At 40.0% G+C, this 16272-nt stretch overlaps 1 protein-coding gene across 3 annotated transcripts in view; it reads left to right on the forward strand.

Moving 5' to 3' along the window:
* Positions 1-15264, forward strand: part of GOLM1 (golgi membrane protein 1) — a 35204-nt gene extending 19940 nt beyond the window's left edge. For all 3 annotated transcript variants that reach the window (XM_050329769.1, XM_050329772.1, XM_050329771.1), the window contains 6 exons: positions 621-723; positions 6335-6473; positions 8729-8858; positions 10103-10390; positions 12476-12589; positions 12936-15264. In XM_050329769.1, coding sequence (XP_050185726.1) covers positions 621-723; positions 6335-6473; positions 8729-8858; positions 10103-10390; positions 12476-12589; positions 12936-13000 — 839 coding nt within the window. In that variant the 3' untranslated portion in view covers positions 13001-15264. The remainder of the gene's footprint in view (positions 1-620; positions 724-6334; positions 6474-8728; positions 8859-10102; positions 10391-12475; positions 12590-12935) is intronic.
* The last annotated feature ends 1008 nt before the right edge of the window (positions 15265-16272 follow it).

Here is a 16272-nt window from a genome sequence, read left to right on the forward strand (position 1 = left end):
TTCTATTCATGTTGGTGCTTCACAATTGTTACTAGCAATGTATTCCTCAGGAGGTCTGGGAAATGGATTTTAAGCCCTATAAATAAGTAAATATGTTGTGGTGCCGCCTGCTGGTGCCCTCATGCAGAGCTTTCTATCAGGAAGAAAACTCTAAATCACAGGTGCCACTGTTATTTCTGTTTCTTATTCAGGAATATAGCTGTAAATTGCACGTTATTCAGGGAAGCACTGTAAGCTTGTGTTTAGATGCTGATAAACATGAATACCATTTCTTGCTGTGTTCTGATTATGATTTCATAGACCTAAAGATTTTCTGGGCTGAAACCTAGCAGGGTTTGCAAATCAGAATATTCCTGATGAAGAAAAGTAGGTAAAAAGATATGTTACACTGTTTTTGCTAATATATTTTGCCGAAAGGCTGTTCTTATCCAATCCTGTGAATCCTTGTTGAATAAATTCAACAATCATCTATGCATTTGCATACAACATGTAATTAGCATGACAAATGAATGAATTAATTTAGTGTGCTCAGTATTGATTTGCTGAGATTTCTGTTGTATATGTAGGTATATGTTTGTCTGGGTGTATTTTACTATGTATCTTAATCCTGTTTTGATCAGAACACTTGAAAGAGTTACAGACAGAATATGGAAAGCTGCAGTTGGATGTTTACTGGTTTCAGAAGAACCAGACTAACCTTCAGAGGAAGTTCTCATATGACCTGTAAGTATGTGCTTTATAAAAGATGACTTCCCAAGTTGTAGGTGACTTGGTTATAACCTGGAGTATTCTCGTGTTAGCTATAGTACTGCTGGTAAATGTACATTTTTAAGGAGAAAGTAACGTCTGACACATCTTTTAAAATTGCTCAGTTGTGAGAAGAGCATAAACCTTGCAATGCTTGGCATCTCAGTATCCACAGGCTTCTCCCACTCTTCTTGATGTTTCTTCTATTGCAGCGGGTCTAAGGTAGCAATATTATCCCCTAAGAGTTGGGGGAAAAACTAAAACATGAAGAAGCTAAACTCTGAAGAAGTTTGAATTAAGATAGGGAAGTACCTGATGAGAAGCTGTACCTCACTGGGCTGCCAGAGATCTTGGGAGATCTCTGGCACCATACTGATCAGACCATGTATTCAGCATTACAGTTCATACCTAGTCATTTGTTTTTCTTGAGATATCCCACTGAATTATAAAGCATGGACAACTGAACAAAAGTACTTACCAGTATCCTTACCCTAAATACCCATTTCAGGTATTTCTATGAATTTCTTCTGGGTTCTTTCTGTTCAATAATATTGTTGTTCCCTCTGCCTGCCTTCACATTCTGTTGTATCTTTCCTCTAGTGCATAGACAAAAAAAGCAATAGAATTTGCTCTTTGCATGTTCTCATAACGATTTTCCATCGAGAATATAACTGTTGTAGTGATAGGTATTCTTCTGTTGTTTAGCCAGATTTTGTAGGAATTGTAACTAAAAGTTGAACATGGCAATCAAATAACTTGAATTCTGCAGGCTAAACTTGAAATACCTGTTTTCTTCCTTATTTTCCCCCACCTTAGAATGAAGGATTAATATTACTTCTTTTGTGATACTTACTGATTACCAGTTGGTTGTGAGGGGTTTTTTTTCTTTTTTGGTTATTACTCATTTAATAATGATGACCCGGATGGATTGTATTAGCGGAGCTGTAACTTAAGACTTCTAACATAAAAGTAGAAGGAAGTTGGGAACTTCAGTGTGTACCAACCCTTCATTAAGCCACACACACATATGTGTCTCTTAAGGTGCTTTTTCCTTTCTACATTTGTTGTGTACCATGCTTGTTAAGCACCATCTGTTTGCTGTTTAGTTAAATGACAGACCTGACACTCATGAACTCCTGTGGATAGTTCTGTGATAGTCATAGAATCTGTTTGCTGGTGTCTTCCTTTTAAATCTGAGATCACCTGTATGTGCTGTACAGTCATGTTCCACAGGACATGTACATCCATGAAACAATGGATTGATAACATGTGCAGGGAAGTTTTACAAAGCAAATGTATTGAGTCTGGCTTCTGAAAACTGATTTATTGCCCGTATCTGGTGAAATGTTTTCATTGTTGAAATGTGTTCAGTTCAGCTGAGGAAATCACTGGCAGAGCATCCCTGCTGGTGGTGGTGTACTATAGGGAATCCCTCTTCATTTGACAGAAGGTCAGGGCTGGCTCAAGGTGAAGAGCTAAGCATGATGCAGTGGTAAAGATGAGTTTGCTTGTGTCAGGTAGATGTAGAGACAGGCACGATAAATCAGCGATGTGGGAGCTGCACAGGGACTCAGCTAGCTGCCTCCAGTTGGTCCATTTCCTGCACCATTTCCTGCAGTGTCCCCATGGGCGTCCGTAAAGGCAGTTATCTCAGTCAAGGAGCTATGCTTTCTTCACTTGCTTTGCTCAATAATACCTCAATGTTTGTTTTCTGTTTCTAGATGTTTACTGTAAGTATACAAGTGAGGAAAATAAACTGTGCACTCAAATTTTCATGAAATAATTTATAGCTTGGGTAGTGTGCAGCATTCATACGGTTCTATCAGGAAATTCTATAAATGTATTTTTAAGATGTTGCTTGTTGTGTACCTGTAGGGAAGATGTTGGAATATTAATATTTCACTGTTGTGTTAACTTAAATAACTAACTTTACATTGTGTTCTGGTAGTTTTAGAAATAGATATTCAATTGTACTTAGTTATGTATGTTCTTCTTTGCTAAATGTTCATTTAATACTGTCACTTTAAATGCTTAAAAACAAGCTTTTCCCAATGTGATTATGGGCCTAGAAAAATAAAAATTATTAGAAAGACTCAAATGTTAGTTTTAATCTGTCTCCCTTCTTCCCCTCAGCATTAGAAATAAAACAACATGTTGCCTCTCCGTTCATCTGCCTTGCCAGGAGTGGGCATTAGACCTCATTATGCACTTCTTGCTTTTATCTAGATTTGTATGGATGGAGGTTTTGCACCTTATGTATCAAGTATACTTTACCTGGTGCAAAAATGAAGAGAGAGTATTATTTGTATAATTGAAAGTTTTATAAAAAGATGACAGAAGTCAAATGCCTTTTTTTAATTGTATACATTGTAAATCACCCCTTTTTAAACATTCAGGTACTACTCTGTAGAAGACAGTGGCAAAAACAGCTGTGCATGTGGAATGTGTAGGAACAAAGTCTATGAGCTTAGAAAAAGACGGAATCATTGTTTTTTTCTTGTACCCAAGTCTTGAAGTTTCATCTTAGCATTTTTTTTGAGCAAACTTAGCATTTTCCATACAGAAGTCAGCAGGAGCTATGTGAGCTTACTGATGTTATGTGCAAAAGGGTTGCACTTTCCTCAGCAGTCGACTTCACAGGATACCCTTGGTGCACACTGTGCCAAGTACTGTCTGCTCACAGTAGAGGTAAAGTCAGCAAAGGCCGACTGGCACTTTGACCCTTCTCTCCTGCAGCAGCTAGAAAGAAACACTGGACTGATCTTCTGAATACATTTCAATATTCACATGCATTTTGATTCCCAAGAGCTTTGTTTTTTATGTAATTACTTCTTTGGAAATTTTGCTACTTGTAAAAAGTCTGATTAATTAGTTTGTATTTGCAGACCTGACAAGTGCAAGAGTGTCAGTGCATGAGCAGTCTTTCTTAGCAGGGTTGAAAGGAGCTGATGATATATGCTCCTGGAGAACAAAGGTGCACTGTTTCTCATGCTGGGGTTTGGCAAATCCAGCAGACCAGGAAGGGAGAGGCTGCGCATCTGTCCCCATGCACGCAGCACATCTGTGCACGCCAGGTATGCAGGTTAACACAGACTCATGAAGTAGGAGCGCAGACAACACCAGTAGCTGCATTCCTCTCCCCTGAGAGTGGCTGTCCACTAGTGCAAAATGTGCTGTGGGTGTGGTCTGGTCAGGCTGTCCCTTCTGAGTCTGTAGTTTAGGCTCCCTCCACCTTTGTGCCTCTGTGCTCCTTTGAGCTCGTGGAGGTGGGCCTTGGATGGGCTGATGTCTCCTGTGATGGTCCTGGGAGCAGCTGGGGAGGGTATTACTTGGGCTCCTTTCTGTGTGTGCAGGTGAGCTCTTTAGCCCAGAAATCTACTCTATGTCATCTTGTGAGGGAGAAAACATACCACAGAAACTGAATTTAAGAGCATTGGTTTTGCACAGTTGAAATATGTCATGTTGATGAGATGAGATAGGCAAATAGTGCTGTCCTTGTACTACAGAAGTTGTTGTATGCACAAGTAGAGTATTCAAATCTCCAGAAATCCCTTTTAGAAGAAGGGAATTCCGTCACAGATAATAAATTTTAAACAGTGAGCATTTGTCACAGATGATAAATGAACTTCATTTTCATTGCAAAGTTGGATGAAAGAGTATTTGTGGAAGGCTGCACTATCTCCAACTTCAGGTTCTCTGTATAGTGCATCTTTCTTAAGCTTGCAAAGAGGTACAGACAATTCCGATGTCCTTTAATTTCCTAGAAATTAATGAATGTGTGCATAACTCAAGCCTGTGTTGTTTTATTGTCCCTGATGTTCATCGGCTTGGGAAGCACTGCTTATTTTGGTGATTCTTCCTTGCGTCACATTAGCAAAATGAAACTTTCGAACACTGTCTAGTCAAGAAGAAATGGTAATAAGGATAATAAATTTGTCTGTTCATAGCATAGCTGTCTGCTACTGTTCTTCCTTTCTGAGTGTGAACTACAGAAGGGATTTTTTTGTTTTTGAAAAGCAGGGGTGGAGAAGGGTGAGAATGCAGTAAAAATGAGTGCATGTACTCTGAGAATTCCTTTGGATTAGTTAGTAGCTTATTTGCAGCTTCAGTAACTGGAATGTGCCTGTCTGAACCAGCTGCTGCTACACTGAGGATATTAACACTCGTAATAACACTGGTCAGAGCCAGAATCAGCAGAATTTTACCCCCTTTCTGTCTAAGTGAAAGGGAAGAGAAACTTGCGGTGTGTTGACCATGCTGTTATACGAAGGACACTGAGACAGATTTTGGATGCAGAAAGATGTGTTTGCAGGATCTTTAGCTGACATAGTTACCTTTGAGTGGGAAGAAAAAAGGAGAGAAGAGAAAGGAAAAAAGGTTTAAACCCTGCAACAAACTTTGGCTGCTACGACCAGCAGGGAAAAGAAACAGTGTGGTCCCCAGCCAAAACTCTTGCTCAGGTAGGCTTTCCAGGGCAATGAATACTGATGATGATGGTGCTTTTTCACAACATTTGCCCCGAAGTGTGATACACTTCTTAGTGGGATCCACTTGAACACACTACTGCTTGCTCTTCTTCACAGTGTGATCAAAGCATACTTGGGGTCATATCATGGCTAGTTTATAAGCCTTCTGTCTGTGTGTTACAGGGTAATACTTATATGCTTTGTTACTCACTAGGTCTTGGTCTTGTTCTTCCTCTAATATAAGCGGAAAGTTACAAAACAAGTTATGAAGAGAACGGTGGAGAAAGGGTGGTCTTGGCTCGAATTACAGCACTTCCCCGAGACTCTGACATAGACAACACTCCTGGGCTTTGTGCAGTATCTCCAGCACAACCACAGAAAGGGAAAAGAGTGCCCTTGCAGCTTTAGGAAAAAACACTGCGGCAACAGCCCAGGACTTACCTTGGAGGGACGGAGCTGTAAGGGAAAGGCAGGATGCAGAAATGCAAACGGAAGACCCTTGCTGTCACAAAGGTTAAGATGTTAATGGCTCTGTGTAAATATTAAAAGTGTGTACAAGATACACTATGCTTGCATCTTTAGGAAATATCCTTTTGGAACTTGCAATAGCTACTGATGAACTCCATTTCTGTAAAGTATGTCTTGCAGTGCTGCACTTTGCTGCAATATTGAGAAAGGGTGTTCAGTTTGCTAACAGTAGATCACAACCTGGTTTTTATTTCAACTAGTACTTCACTGTTTTCCTCTTCTTGGCTAAAATCAAAGCATGAATTTCTGTTATCATACTAGAAATGCTTCAAGGATCAAAATTACTTTAACTTAACTGAAAATGAGTGGTTAGTGGAAGACACACACACACACAAAAACATCATGTAGCTTGTTGAGCTGGTCAGACAAAAGCAGTTTAAAATAATTTCTCCCAATAGAACTTGGACCACTTGCACTATGATATTGTCCTTAGGACGTAGGTTAACACTTTTCCCTACTGACTTCTCAAATGTAAGCTTAGATAATAGAACTAAGAAAATAATAACATGTTAAAAAAAAATTAAATATTTTTACAAAAGAACATTTCAGAAGATGTGGATGAAAGTTAACTGTCTTATTTGTGTTTTCTACAGGTCACAGTGCATCAACCAGATGAAAGAATTAAAAGAACAATGTGAAGAAAGGATAGATGAACTTACAAAAAAAGGCAGTGATGTACCACAAATCAAAGAAAACAAAGAGTTCTCAGAAGATTCAAAAAAATATAGCCAGGTATTGTTTGGATAATTTCTTGAAAATATTTTTTCTTTGCAATTTTTAAGTATTCCTCTACCTTTCTGCTGTCTCCAACTAACATTAGCCCAGCTCATTAAATTTTGTTCTGCTTCAACATTTGTTGAATCTTTATGATCTATGGGAAACGGTGCATTTCCAAGGACACTCCTTCAGTGAAGAAATTCTTCCTAATATCCCGTCTAAACTTCCTCTGATGCAACTTGGGGCCATTTCCTGTGGTCCTGTCACTTGTTACCTGGGAGAAGAAGCCACTGCCCACCTTGGTGCAGCCTCCTTTCCAGGGAGTTGTAGAGAGCGATAATAGTTGGGAGAGCATCAGATTCCCATGACTGTGAAAGTAAACAGACAGCAGTTTAGAGCAATCAACTGTGGCTTCTTTGTCCTGCTGCAGGTACTGATGCAGGGCTGCCAGGCAGGTAACCCCAAGCAGGCCTCACCATACCAGAGCTTAACTTTCCTTTTTACTTCTTTTTCCTCCCAAGTCTTTCTCTCTGATCCTTCTCATAAATTCCTCTACAAACAGCTCAACTCTGCTCTTTCCCCACTGGTTCCTGGGTTTGCACTCTCATTTGGTGTTTCTGAGATGACAGTAGGGGGAAGAATAACCCTGTATGTCAGCTCAGGCAGGGTTCTGACTGCTTGAGTAGTGACTGTGAAGAGGAGAGCCTGGGTGCTACAAGGGATGCCTCATGAGCCAGTGGTGCAAAGTCAACAGTGTATGGGGTTGCATTAGGAGAACCATGGCCACCCCATCTTTTTAAACCTCTTTGACCTCCATTCAACCCTAGAAATGTGCTGTGGCTGGACAATCACCATTCTCTACAGCTCCAGATTCCCGTCCTAGAGGATGGGTGTTTTCACTGTGTGAAAGCCCAGGGTACATCCCTCAGTTCACTGACTGTCTTTCATTTTCATCAAGAACTAATGGTGAATTGTTAGTCAAATCCTATGTTTCTCAAAACGTCTGAGCTTTTCAGTCCTAAACACATAGAGGAAACAGAATTTCAGTGCTGCAGTTCCTCAAACCTCTTTGGAGGAAGAGCCCAGGCTGAAAGTAATCCACTGAGGACATCCTGTTTTGTTACAGAGATCCTTCTGAGCCAGTGTTAGACACACAACAGAGCCATCAGGGTAGGAGGTGGCAGAAGGATGGTGCCTGACTCAGAGGTAGTAAAGCAAATGCAAAAATTTTGTAGAAACTTAATAACCATAAATGACAACAACCAAAGCCATAATAATTATAATGATATTGAAACAAACAAATTTAATACAAACAAACAAACTCCCCTCCCTCGGCCCCCTGCCAAAACACTTTATTCAGATAATCTGGGAGTCATTTATGGAGAGAGGTGGTAATTTTATTGCTGTGGAAAACATATGAGGACTCACTCTCTTAATGGCACCCTCAAGCTCCCAGTTCCCTGTGCTGTAGATAAGTGGATCCACTGATGGAGACACCACCAAGCACAGGACTGTCAACCAGGAGATCTAGGGATGGGGAGGAGATGGAAGGGGGCCTCAGGTATGCAAACAGGCCAGCACTGACATACAGGGAGACCATAGCCATGTGAGGAAGGCCAATGCCAATGTGAGTAAAAGTAGTACATGGAATTTTAATTGCTAAATTGGAAGATCTTCAAGATCGTGTATATCATAGCCTTAGTCTTCAGTGGTTCAGATGGTGAGAACAGTCTACTGCCAGAACCGAATACAATCTTAAGCAAGCCCTATTATGTTAAACAGGTACCATTGTCTAGTTGGTTAATTTACATTTTTTTCTTAATCCTGCATTTAACATAGTTACAGAGCAGTTTCATACAAGCCTTACTTAACTGAAGTTTTATTATGTCCAACCACAGTTTTCCTGCCCAATAGATTACTAATAGTAGTTAATGCCATCTGGTTTTTTTTCTCTGCTGAGCCTGACACAGTAGCAGGGTAACAGTGGATAAATGTGGGCTGTTACAGGTCTGTGACACTCGGAGAGTAATCGACAGCAGTAAGCTCGTTCTTACCTGCAGTTAAAGAAGGGCTGTTAAAACTCTTCGGACGTGTCATGCTGTTACGTGTGTGGTACTTCCATCCCCAATAAAACATTTCAGTGCAAATATTTCCAACTGTGTTGGGATTTTTTTCCCCCCACTGAATTCTTACCCGTGTTCCACTTCCCCTTCCAAATCCAGGAGCAGTTACATAGACCAATGCTTATCTTGTGTACATTCACTTTATAGGTCAATATTCAGCTGCCAGCCTTGAAGCAAACCGAGGTCAAGCATGCTGACTTGGAACAGCAGAAACCCAGTGAAGATGTACCTAAAGTAGTACCTACACTAAGACAGGCAGACTTGATGCAGGCTAAAGGTGAGATGGAAATCACTGTCTTACTAACAACTGGTTAAGAACAGTTGCAATTTAATTGAACATTTAAAAACTTTTATGTGCACAAGATCAAGATGGAAAAAAGTGACACCAAAAGTCGGAATTTTAATTTTAGTTTTCCAGTCTTGGAGAGGCACTACTGAAGCATTTTTATTGCTAGCATTTCTACTGGTTCGGTTTTGTTGTAATTGACATGTTGCATATAAAGGAAAATACAAATATTTACAATTTTGGAGTCATATTTCTCTTTTAATATAGAGAAAATACCCTACACTTTTGGAAGGAGTGATTTTCAAGCACACTTAAAATCTGCCTGTTTACTAAGTTTGACACATCCAGCCTGCTACTCCTCCCTATGGAATAGCTGAAAGTTAGGCTTAAAACAAACACACATACATGCTTCCCACTTGTGACTGAGCAAAATGCAAGTAAAGAAAGTAATACAGAGGAGATCTGGTTAGTTAACCTAATGGTTACTTTTAGTACTAAACTTCAGAAACTGTTAATTTGAATGAATGTTTCTTTAGGTGTCCATCTTGCACAGTAGTGTAATAAAAATTTGATTCCCTATTTAGTTATTCTTACATGCTATCTTAAATTACAATCTTGTCCACATGCAACTCCCATTTTAGAGAGCTAGCAACTGAAGACAACATTTACATACAGTTTATTTGGGCAAATTTTATCTTTTTTTTAGTTAAAAATGCAGATACACAGGGAAAAAGATAAGTTAATGTTTGCCAAAAATGACAACATTCCTGCACTTCCTCTTCATATTTAAGAATAAGAGCAGCTGTGGTTTACTTGCAAGGTGCCTGTGTGACTGCTTTGTCCTGAGCTACTTTTAAATACCAAATCAGTTTTATTGTTTGTAACAAAATGCGACACACAGAAACCTCACGTTTATATAGCACACTGCAATTTTTATTTAAACTGCTTCATTTCACTTTCCCAAGTTATTAACCACACACCCCAAAATTTTAAGGATGTAGAAGCATGAATCTGATGACAGTAAACAAAGTCTCCTCCTTTAGCTGTTCCCGGTAGGAAAAACATGAATTATTTTCTTTTTATCTTTGGAACTGAGGTGGTTGAAAGATATTATTTCAGAGGAAAAACAAGAATTGAATGAGAAATATAAAGCATTATTTATTAAAGCTTTTTAACTTGTGCCACCACTGAGAGGCATTATTTTTTTCACTCAGAATAATTTTTGTTGTTTTCAGAAAGAATAGATGGCCCAGCTGACATCAGAAAACAGGAGCCTAAGGCAGAAGAGGAGCAGCTTTTTAGTCAATTGAAAAAACCACAAGACTCCTTCAAAGCTGCTGCAGGTCACAAGGAGATGCTACCTGAATCAGAGAAGGAGCCAAATCCATCTGAAAATAAAAAACATGCAGCTGGGCAAGACGCGTTACAGCCAGCACCAGAGCAGGCTGCCAGTGAGGAAATTGAGAGGGAACAGCTCCTAAATTACGATGCTAAGCAGGATGACTTGTCCCCAGGAAAGGCCGGTTCGTAGCATGTTAAGAACAGTATTGATAAGAACAGTAAAGAAATGAAACTGTGAACTAGGGCATGATTTCTGCAACAGCAGTGGCAGCTGGCCAGACTTGAGTACAAGTTTTCACAAAGGTCGGTGTGATACATGAAAGGTGTCAGTCAACAGCGGTCTCCTGCAGTCCATGGGTGGACAGAGGTTTCTGTTAGTGCAACATGGAGCTATCAGGCTGGGCTCCTCTGCATCTCCACAACAGCCTTAATGGCTTTCTCTCCATTAGGCTGTACAAGGCATTTGGGGAAATTAGCCCCCAAATGTTTTGGTACTGGGGCTTCTTAAGAATATGATGCGTTTGAAAAGGATGAGATATTAACCATTGATGAGTAGAGAGTTATGCATGGATCTTTTGCAGTTAGTCTTTTTACAGTGCAAATGCTAATGCTAGCTATCTGTATTTCAAAATAAGATACGTGACTAAAACTCTAAGACTTCAAGTATCTGAAGTTTATGGTTGTGAGTCTGCAAAGTCATGGATCAGATGTTGTAAAGGTGCTGGTTTCCGGCATCTACCATGTGGCCTTGAACCACATCTCCATGGCATGGAGCAGCAGAGTACTGATGTTGTAGCTAAACCTGACCAGTATCTAGACAGCTCTCTGTCTTGAGGGATTTGGTCTCAGGTGGACTCAGTAGGCCAGAGTAACCAAAAGAGGAAACCTTATGGCAGTCAGCGCAGGAATTGATGCCCACAAAAAATGCTGTTTATGGTTTTCTAGTAAAGACATTCTTAGAATTGTGAGTTATGAGCTGTCTGAGTGTTAACATTGTTGCTAAAGTGGCAGGGATAAAAAGTCCCTGATAAACTAACAGCATAAACTAGTATTTTTCCAACTGTCCAAAAAGATGCTGGCCAGAGCAGGCTGCACCCCAAAGAGATGTAATTAAAAGTTACCTAAACTGCTGCCATTTTAACAGAAATAAATAGCAAAAAGATTAGGTTAAAAAATCATCCAACAGTTAGTGGAAGGAAAAGCTCTACCATGCAACCTGTGAAAGGTCTGCATTTCTGTGAGCAAAAAAGACTAGCAGTATGTTCTTGAGGCTGATTGTTCAACAAAAATACCATACTTACTGCACAGGCTCCTTGTAGCCAAAGGAGCCCTAAGAAATACTTCTTCAGTATTCTCTGTGCATCCTCTGTCTTCCAGAAAGAGCTGCTTCTGAAAGTTTGACAGCTTTAGGTCTGTAACTATAAAAGTCTATTTGATGTGGCGGTCTGAATATGGCTTAAAGCTTAAATTTTCAAGCCTGTTTCTAAGCGCCTTACTAACTGCAGGGCTTGGCTTAAGAATATTTTGAACCAGAAGCTCTAATCTATCTTGAGGGGAGTATGTTTATACCTCTTGTGGGATATGCTTATACCTCTCTGCTGTTACATTTTTTTCTGGCTGATTACTTGAAAAATAAGGATAGTAGTTTGGCAATCAGAAGTAATGTTTCCATTTACTTTTGAGTGCTCTATCTAAAGAAATCTGAAGATAGTCAATAAAAGTTGCTTGAGATGAGTTAATGACCAAGTGAAGAAAAATCTCTTCTAGGAAAGAAGAGGTGTGTCAGGCTAGCACATCAAAATACTCTCTTTCTTATGCTACCTTCACAGCTTTTCCCTTGCTGGACAAACTAAAACAAGAAGGACAGAAGCTGAGACGTTTTAGTGGTAGTGGCAATACATTTAAAAGCAACATCACAGTCAAGTTTGCAGCACTGGTTGCAGGTTTTGCTCTTCCTTAGGCTGTCCTTTAATGTATTCTGAAATTGTTCAGTGCCTTTTCTTTCTGTCTGAGTGCTGGCTGAACTTCACTGCATTTTCCAAATCCCAAAAGATTCTGGCTTTTATCTGGTTCTTTAGACAAGGTTTACAGCAAAAGTTGCTCTGAAATTTAACACTTCAAAATGAAAAATAATATGAAAACCTACTCTGAACAGCAGTTCATTCAGCAGCAAAGTAAATTACATGGAAGATGATTACAGTCACTGTTTCTCTGTGCAATGACCTTATGGTATAGCATAAAACTACTTCATTTTAAACTTTTTTCAGACAAACAGGAACATGAAGCAATGAACCAGGACAAGGATGTTGATTACAATTTAGATGAGAATGAAGCTGAATCAGAAACAGACAAGCAAGCAGCACTTGCAGGGATTGAAAATGGTAAAAAAAGAGAAAAACTATTTAAAGCCAAATACCATGTGCTGAAAATTTTAAGATGTTTTTTTGCATGGTATTCTGTAGTAAGATATACCTAGCTAATTTCTGTTTGTTCTTTGAGCTTTCCCTCATGTTGATAGTGTGATTTATTTTCTGTATAGCATCACTGAAGCTACTCTTTAATGGGGGGCATGGGGCTGTGATATCTGTAACTTTACTGTAGTATACAGTATTTAATAGTCTTTACAAAATTTCTCCTGTTGTTTTCTACATAGAAGAACTTTCTTTATGAAGAACTATTACTTCTACCTCTTAAAAGAGATTTCTGTACCTTTTTTATCCTCATTAGTTCAAAACCCTGAAGATATGAAGAACCACTTATCTGACCTTGGTGAAGGACGACAGAAGTTGTGAACAGATGAGGTTCATGATGCAACTTAGTCACCTCTTCATCTAAATGCAGTAATGATGAGAGCAAAGGGATCTGAGAATGTTCTGATTACCTTCTCAATGCTTGAATAAGGGCCCAAAGGAAGTAGTATCTTCTTGTGAAGTTTTAGTACTGTTTTCAGTGGGAAAAAAGTAATCTGAAATCTCTTTAGAGGTTAAAGCAGTTGACCTCTGCACTGACTCTCTCCTTCCTACAGATTATAAAATTGAAATCAACTAGCAATACATGTAGTAACTTTGAAGTTGGATAGTCTTACTGCAGTAGTGGTATATGTGGATTGTGGGTACATAAGGAACAGTCCTCTGCCAAGGATGGATCTCTCCCCTGATCAATGCACAACAGAGAAATACCCAGCCTTGTTTTAGGAACTTAAGAGGAGCTAAGCCACCGAACATGGGAAGGATGAAAAACAGTCTATGCTGCAATCTACTCTTGTGCCTATTCTAGCACTTCTTTACTGCAACACAAATATACTCGGAAAGCAGAATGATATATTTTACCTGGGCCTTCTGAATTAAATTTCCAGTTTACACTGTCTGGATGAGGTCTAAACTTGGAGGTTAAAAAAAATTCAAAACAATTCTGACAATAGTGCCTTATTTTTCAGAGATTACCCAGGAAGATTTTTCTCAAAGCTTTGTGGACTCTTGTTCACAAGTTCAGTACTACAGTATGATTCAGTTACCATTACCTTGCACAAGTTTAGCATAAAAATTCAAACTCACAAACTTTCCATGACAGAAGTCCTCTGCGATGGTGTGCCACAAGCACCCTTTACTCCACCCAGCCACTATCTTCTGCTGAAACATAGGAAGGCAAACGCTTGCCTTGTAGAACAGCAATCATCTCCGCTGTTCACCATGAATATTCTTCTGTGCTGGACTTTTGAAGGAGGTAAACCAGACTAAGCATTTAGAAGACCTGGCAGTGATTCCTACAGGTGCAGCTGTAGTCCTTGTAAAGTCCTGTGTTATTCACAATCTATCATCTTGTCAATGTTCGTGTCTTGTCTTTTCTGTCATTTGTTCAGTGTAAACTAGAAAACAGTTTACTCGCAGTAAGCTAGAAATATCCCCTACTTACCACTAGGACACCTTTTACTGAATGTTGCCAGCTGTTTTGGAGAATTTTTGTATTTGTGTCTGTGCCCAAGACCAACATCTTGTGTTTAGAGCAATTTTTTGAGCATGAACCAACCTCTGAAACAGCAGACAGCCATGACTAACTTGCCAACCAGCAATTCCATTTCAGAATATATAAATTTGCCTTTACTTTCCCTTTCATTTTGTAACTAACTCCTTTTGTGATGTGTCATTCCTCAGTATACTGCTTTACAACTTCTGAACCTTAAGATACCTAAATATGCAAGTGGAAGGTTGACTCTTTTGTGTATGAAAAAAGTATTAGTTCTCATCAAGTGAAGGTCAGAGCTTAAGTCAAATGGAGCCTATTAGGCCTAAACATAGAAACAGTTCACTGAGTTTTTCACCATCTAAGTCAGACTTAACTGGTCTGGGCTACTACAGTCAACACAGCAGGGAAAAACAAATGCTTGTAAGCAGAAGAGAAGATGTACGAGCATCTGTTCTGGTACTGGGAAACTTGGATTATTGGGATTTTTCTTTTGTTGCAAATAATGGCATGTTTTAACATCAAAATGTTTACCCATATTCTGGCTAAATTACCCATCTTCTCAGCGTTTTCACAGGACTTTATCTGTAAACAGTTATGCCTCTCAGATTAAGTTGATCAGGAATTTGATACTGATTGTTAAAAAGCGTATGTTCTACGAGTGAAAAACACACAAACACTGTATTCAAGTTGAATTAATAGCTTTACCATTATCAAGTTAAAAATCCCAAAGAAAAACTACTTAGAGTAATTAGTATATTGCCAGAGACTTCTTTTTTAAAATTGTTTTAGCTGTATTTCTGTACATTTTGGGGTTCCTCCAAGCCACTGGGACACTGTCCTCCATAAACAAGACCACCTTTGTACCAGGCACACTTGTAAACCTGTGAAAACCTGCATAAAAGCAATGTTCAAAAGCATGAAGGACTATGATTTTATTTGCAATGGCTTCAAGTGCTACAGGAATATAACTAGGGTGACATTACTTCTTTTCTGTGATCATCTTGGCATTAAATTAAATCCTTGATTTTTTTTTTAAACTAAGCCTGAGTCCTTTTAAGTAAGCATTTTAAAATTAAAATAATCTTGTCTAGTGTGTATTTGCCTTATTTTGTACAGTACATCCTGTTCTAATTTTAGTGAAAATGGGAAGGATGATTATTGCTGTTTTCTTAGTTCCGTAATCCTCTGAAGTCTATGAAACCAGATGGGATCCATCCTAGGGTGATAAGAGAGCTAGGGGAAAAGCTTGCCAAGCTGCTATCATTTACCAACAGTCCTGGCTCACTGGGGAGTTCCCAGACATGGCAAATGTCACGCCCATCCACAAAAGGAGCTGCAAGGAGAACCCAGGAAACTCCAGGCCTGTCAGCTTCACCTTGGTGCCTGGCAAGGTTATGGGGCAGATTATCCTAGGTGCAATCACACAGCACCTACAAGATTGAAAAAGGATCAGACCCAGCCAGGACAGGTTTAGGAACAGCAAGTCCTGTCTGACCAACCTGGTCTCCTTTTATGATCAGCTGACCCACCTGGTGGATGAGGGGAAGGCTGTGGATGTGTCTGTCTGGACTTCAGCAAAGCCTTTGACACTGTCTCCCACAGCACACTCCTGGAAAAGCTGCAGCCCAGGGCTTGGACAGGGGCACTCTGTGCTGGGTTAAGAACTGGCTGGAGGGCCGGGCCCAGAGAGTGCTGGTGAACGGGGCTGCATCCAGCTGGGGGCCGGTCACCAGTGGTGTCCCCAGGGATCAGTGCTGGGCCCAGTCCTGTTTAACATCTTTATTATGATTTAGATGAGGGGATTGAGTCCACCATCAGTAAATTTGCAGATGACACCAAGCTGGGGGGAGTGTCGATCAGCTGGAAGGTAGGAGGGCTCTGCAGAGGGACCTGGACAGACTGGAGAGTTGGGCTGATTCCAACAGGACGATGTTTAACAAGAGCAAGGGCTGGGTCCTGCACTTTGGCCACAACAACCCCTGCAGCGCTACAGGCTGGGCACAGAGTGGCTGGAGAGCAGCCAGGCAGAAAGGGACCTGGGAGTTTGGATTGACAGGAAGCTGAACATGAGCCAGCAGTGTGCCCAGGTGGCCAAGAAGGC

The sequence above is a fragment of the Myiozetetes cayanensis genome, unplaced genomic scaffold (assembly GCF_022539395.1).
Source record: "Myiozetetes cayanensis isolate MyiCay16 unplaced genomic scaffold, myiCay2020 scf4, whole genome shotgun sequence".
Classification (NCBI taxonomy): Eukaryota; Metazoa; Chordata; class Aves; order Passeriformes; family Tyrannidae; genus Myiozetetes; species Myiozetetes cayanensis.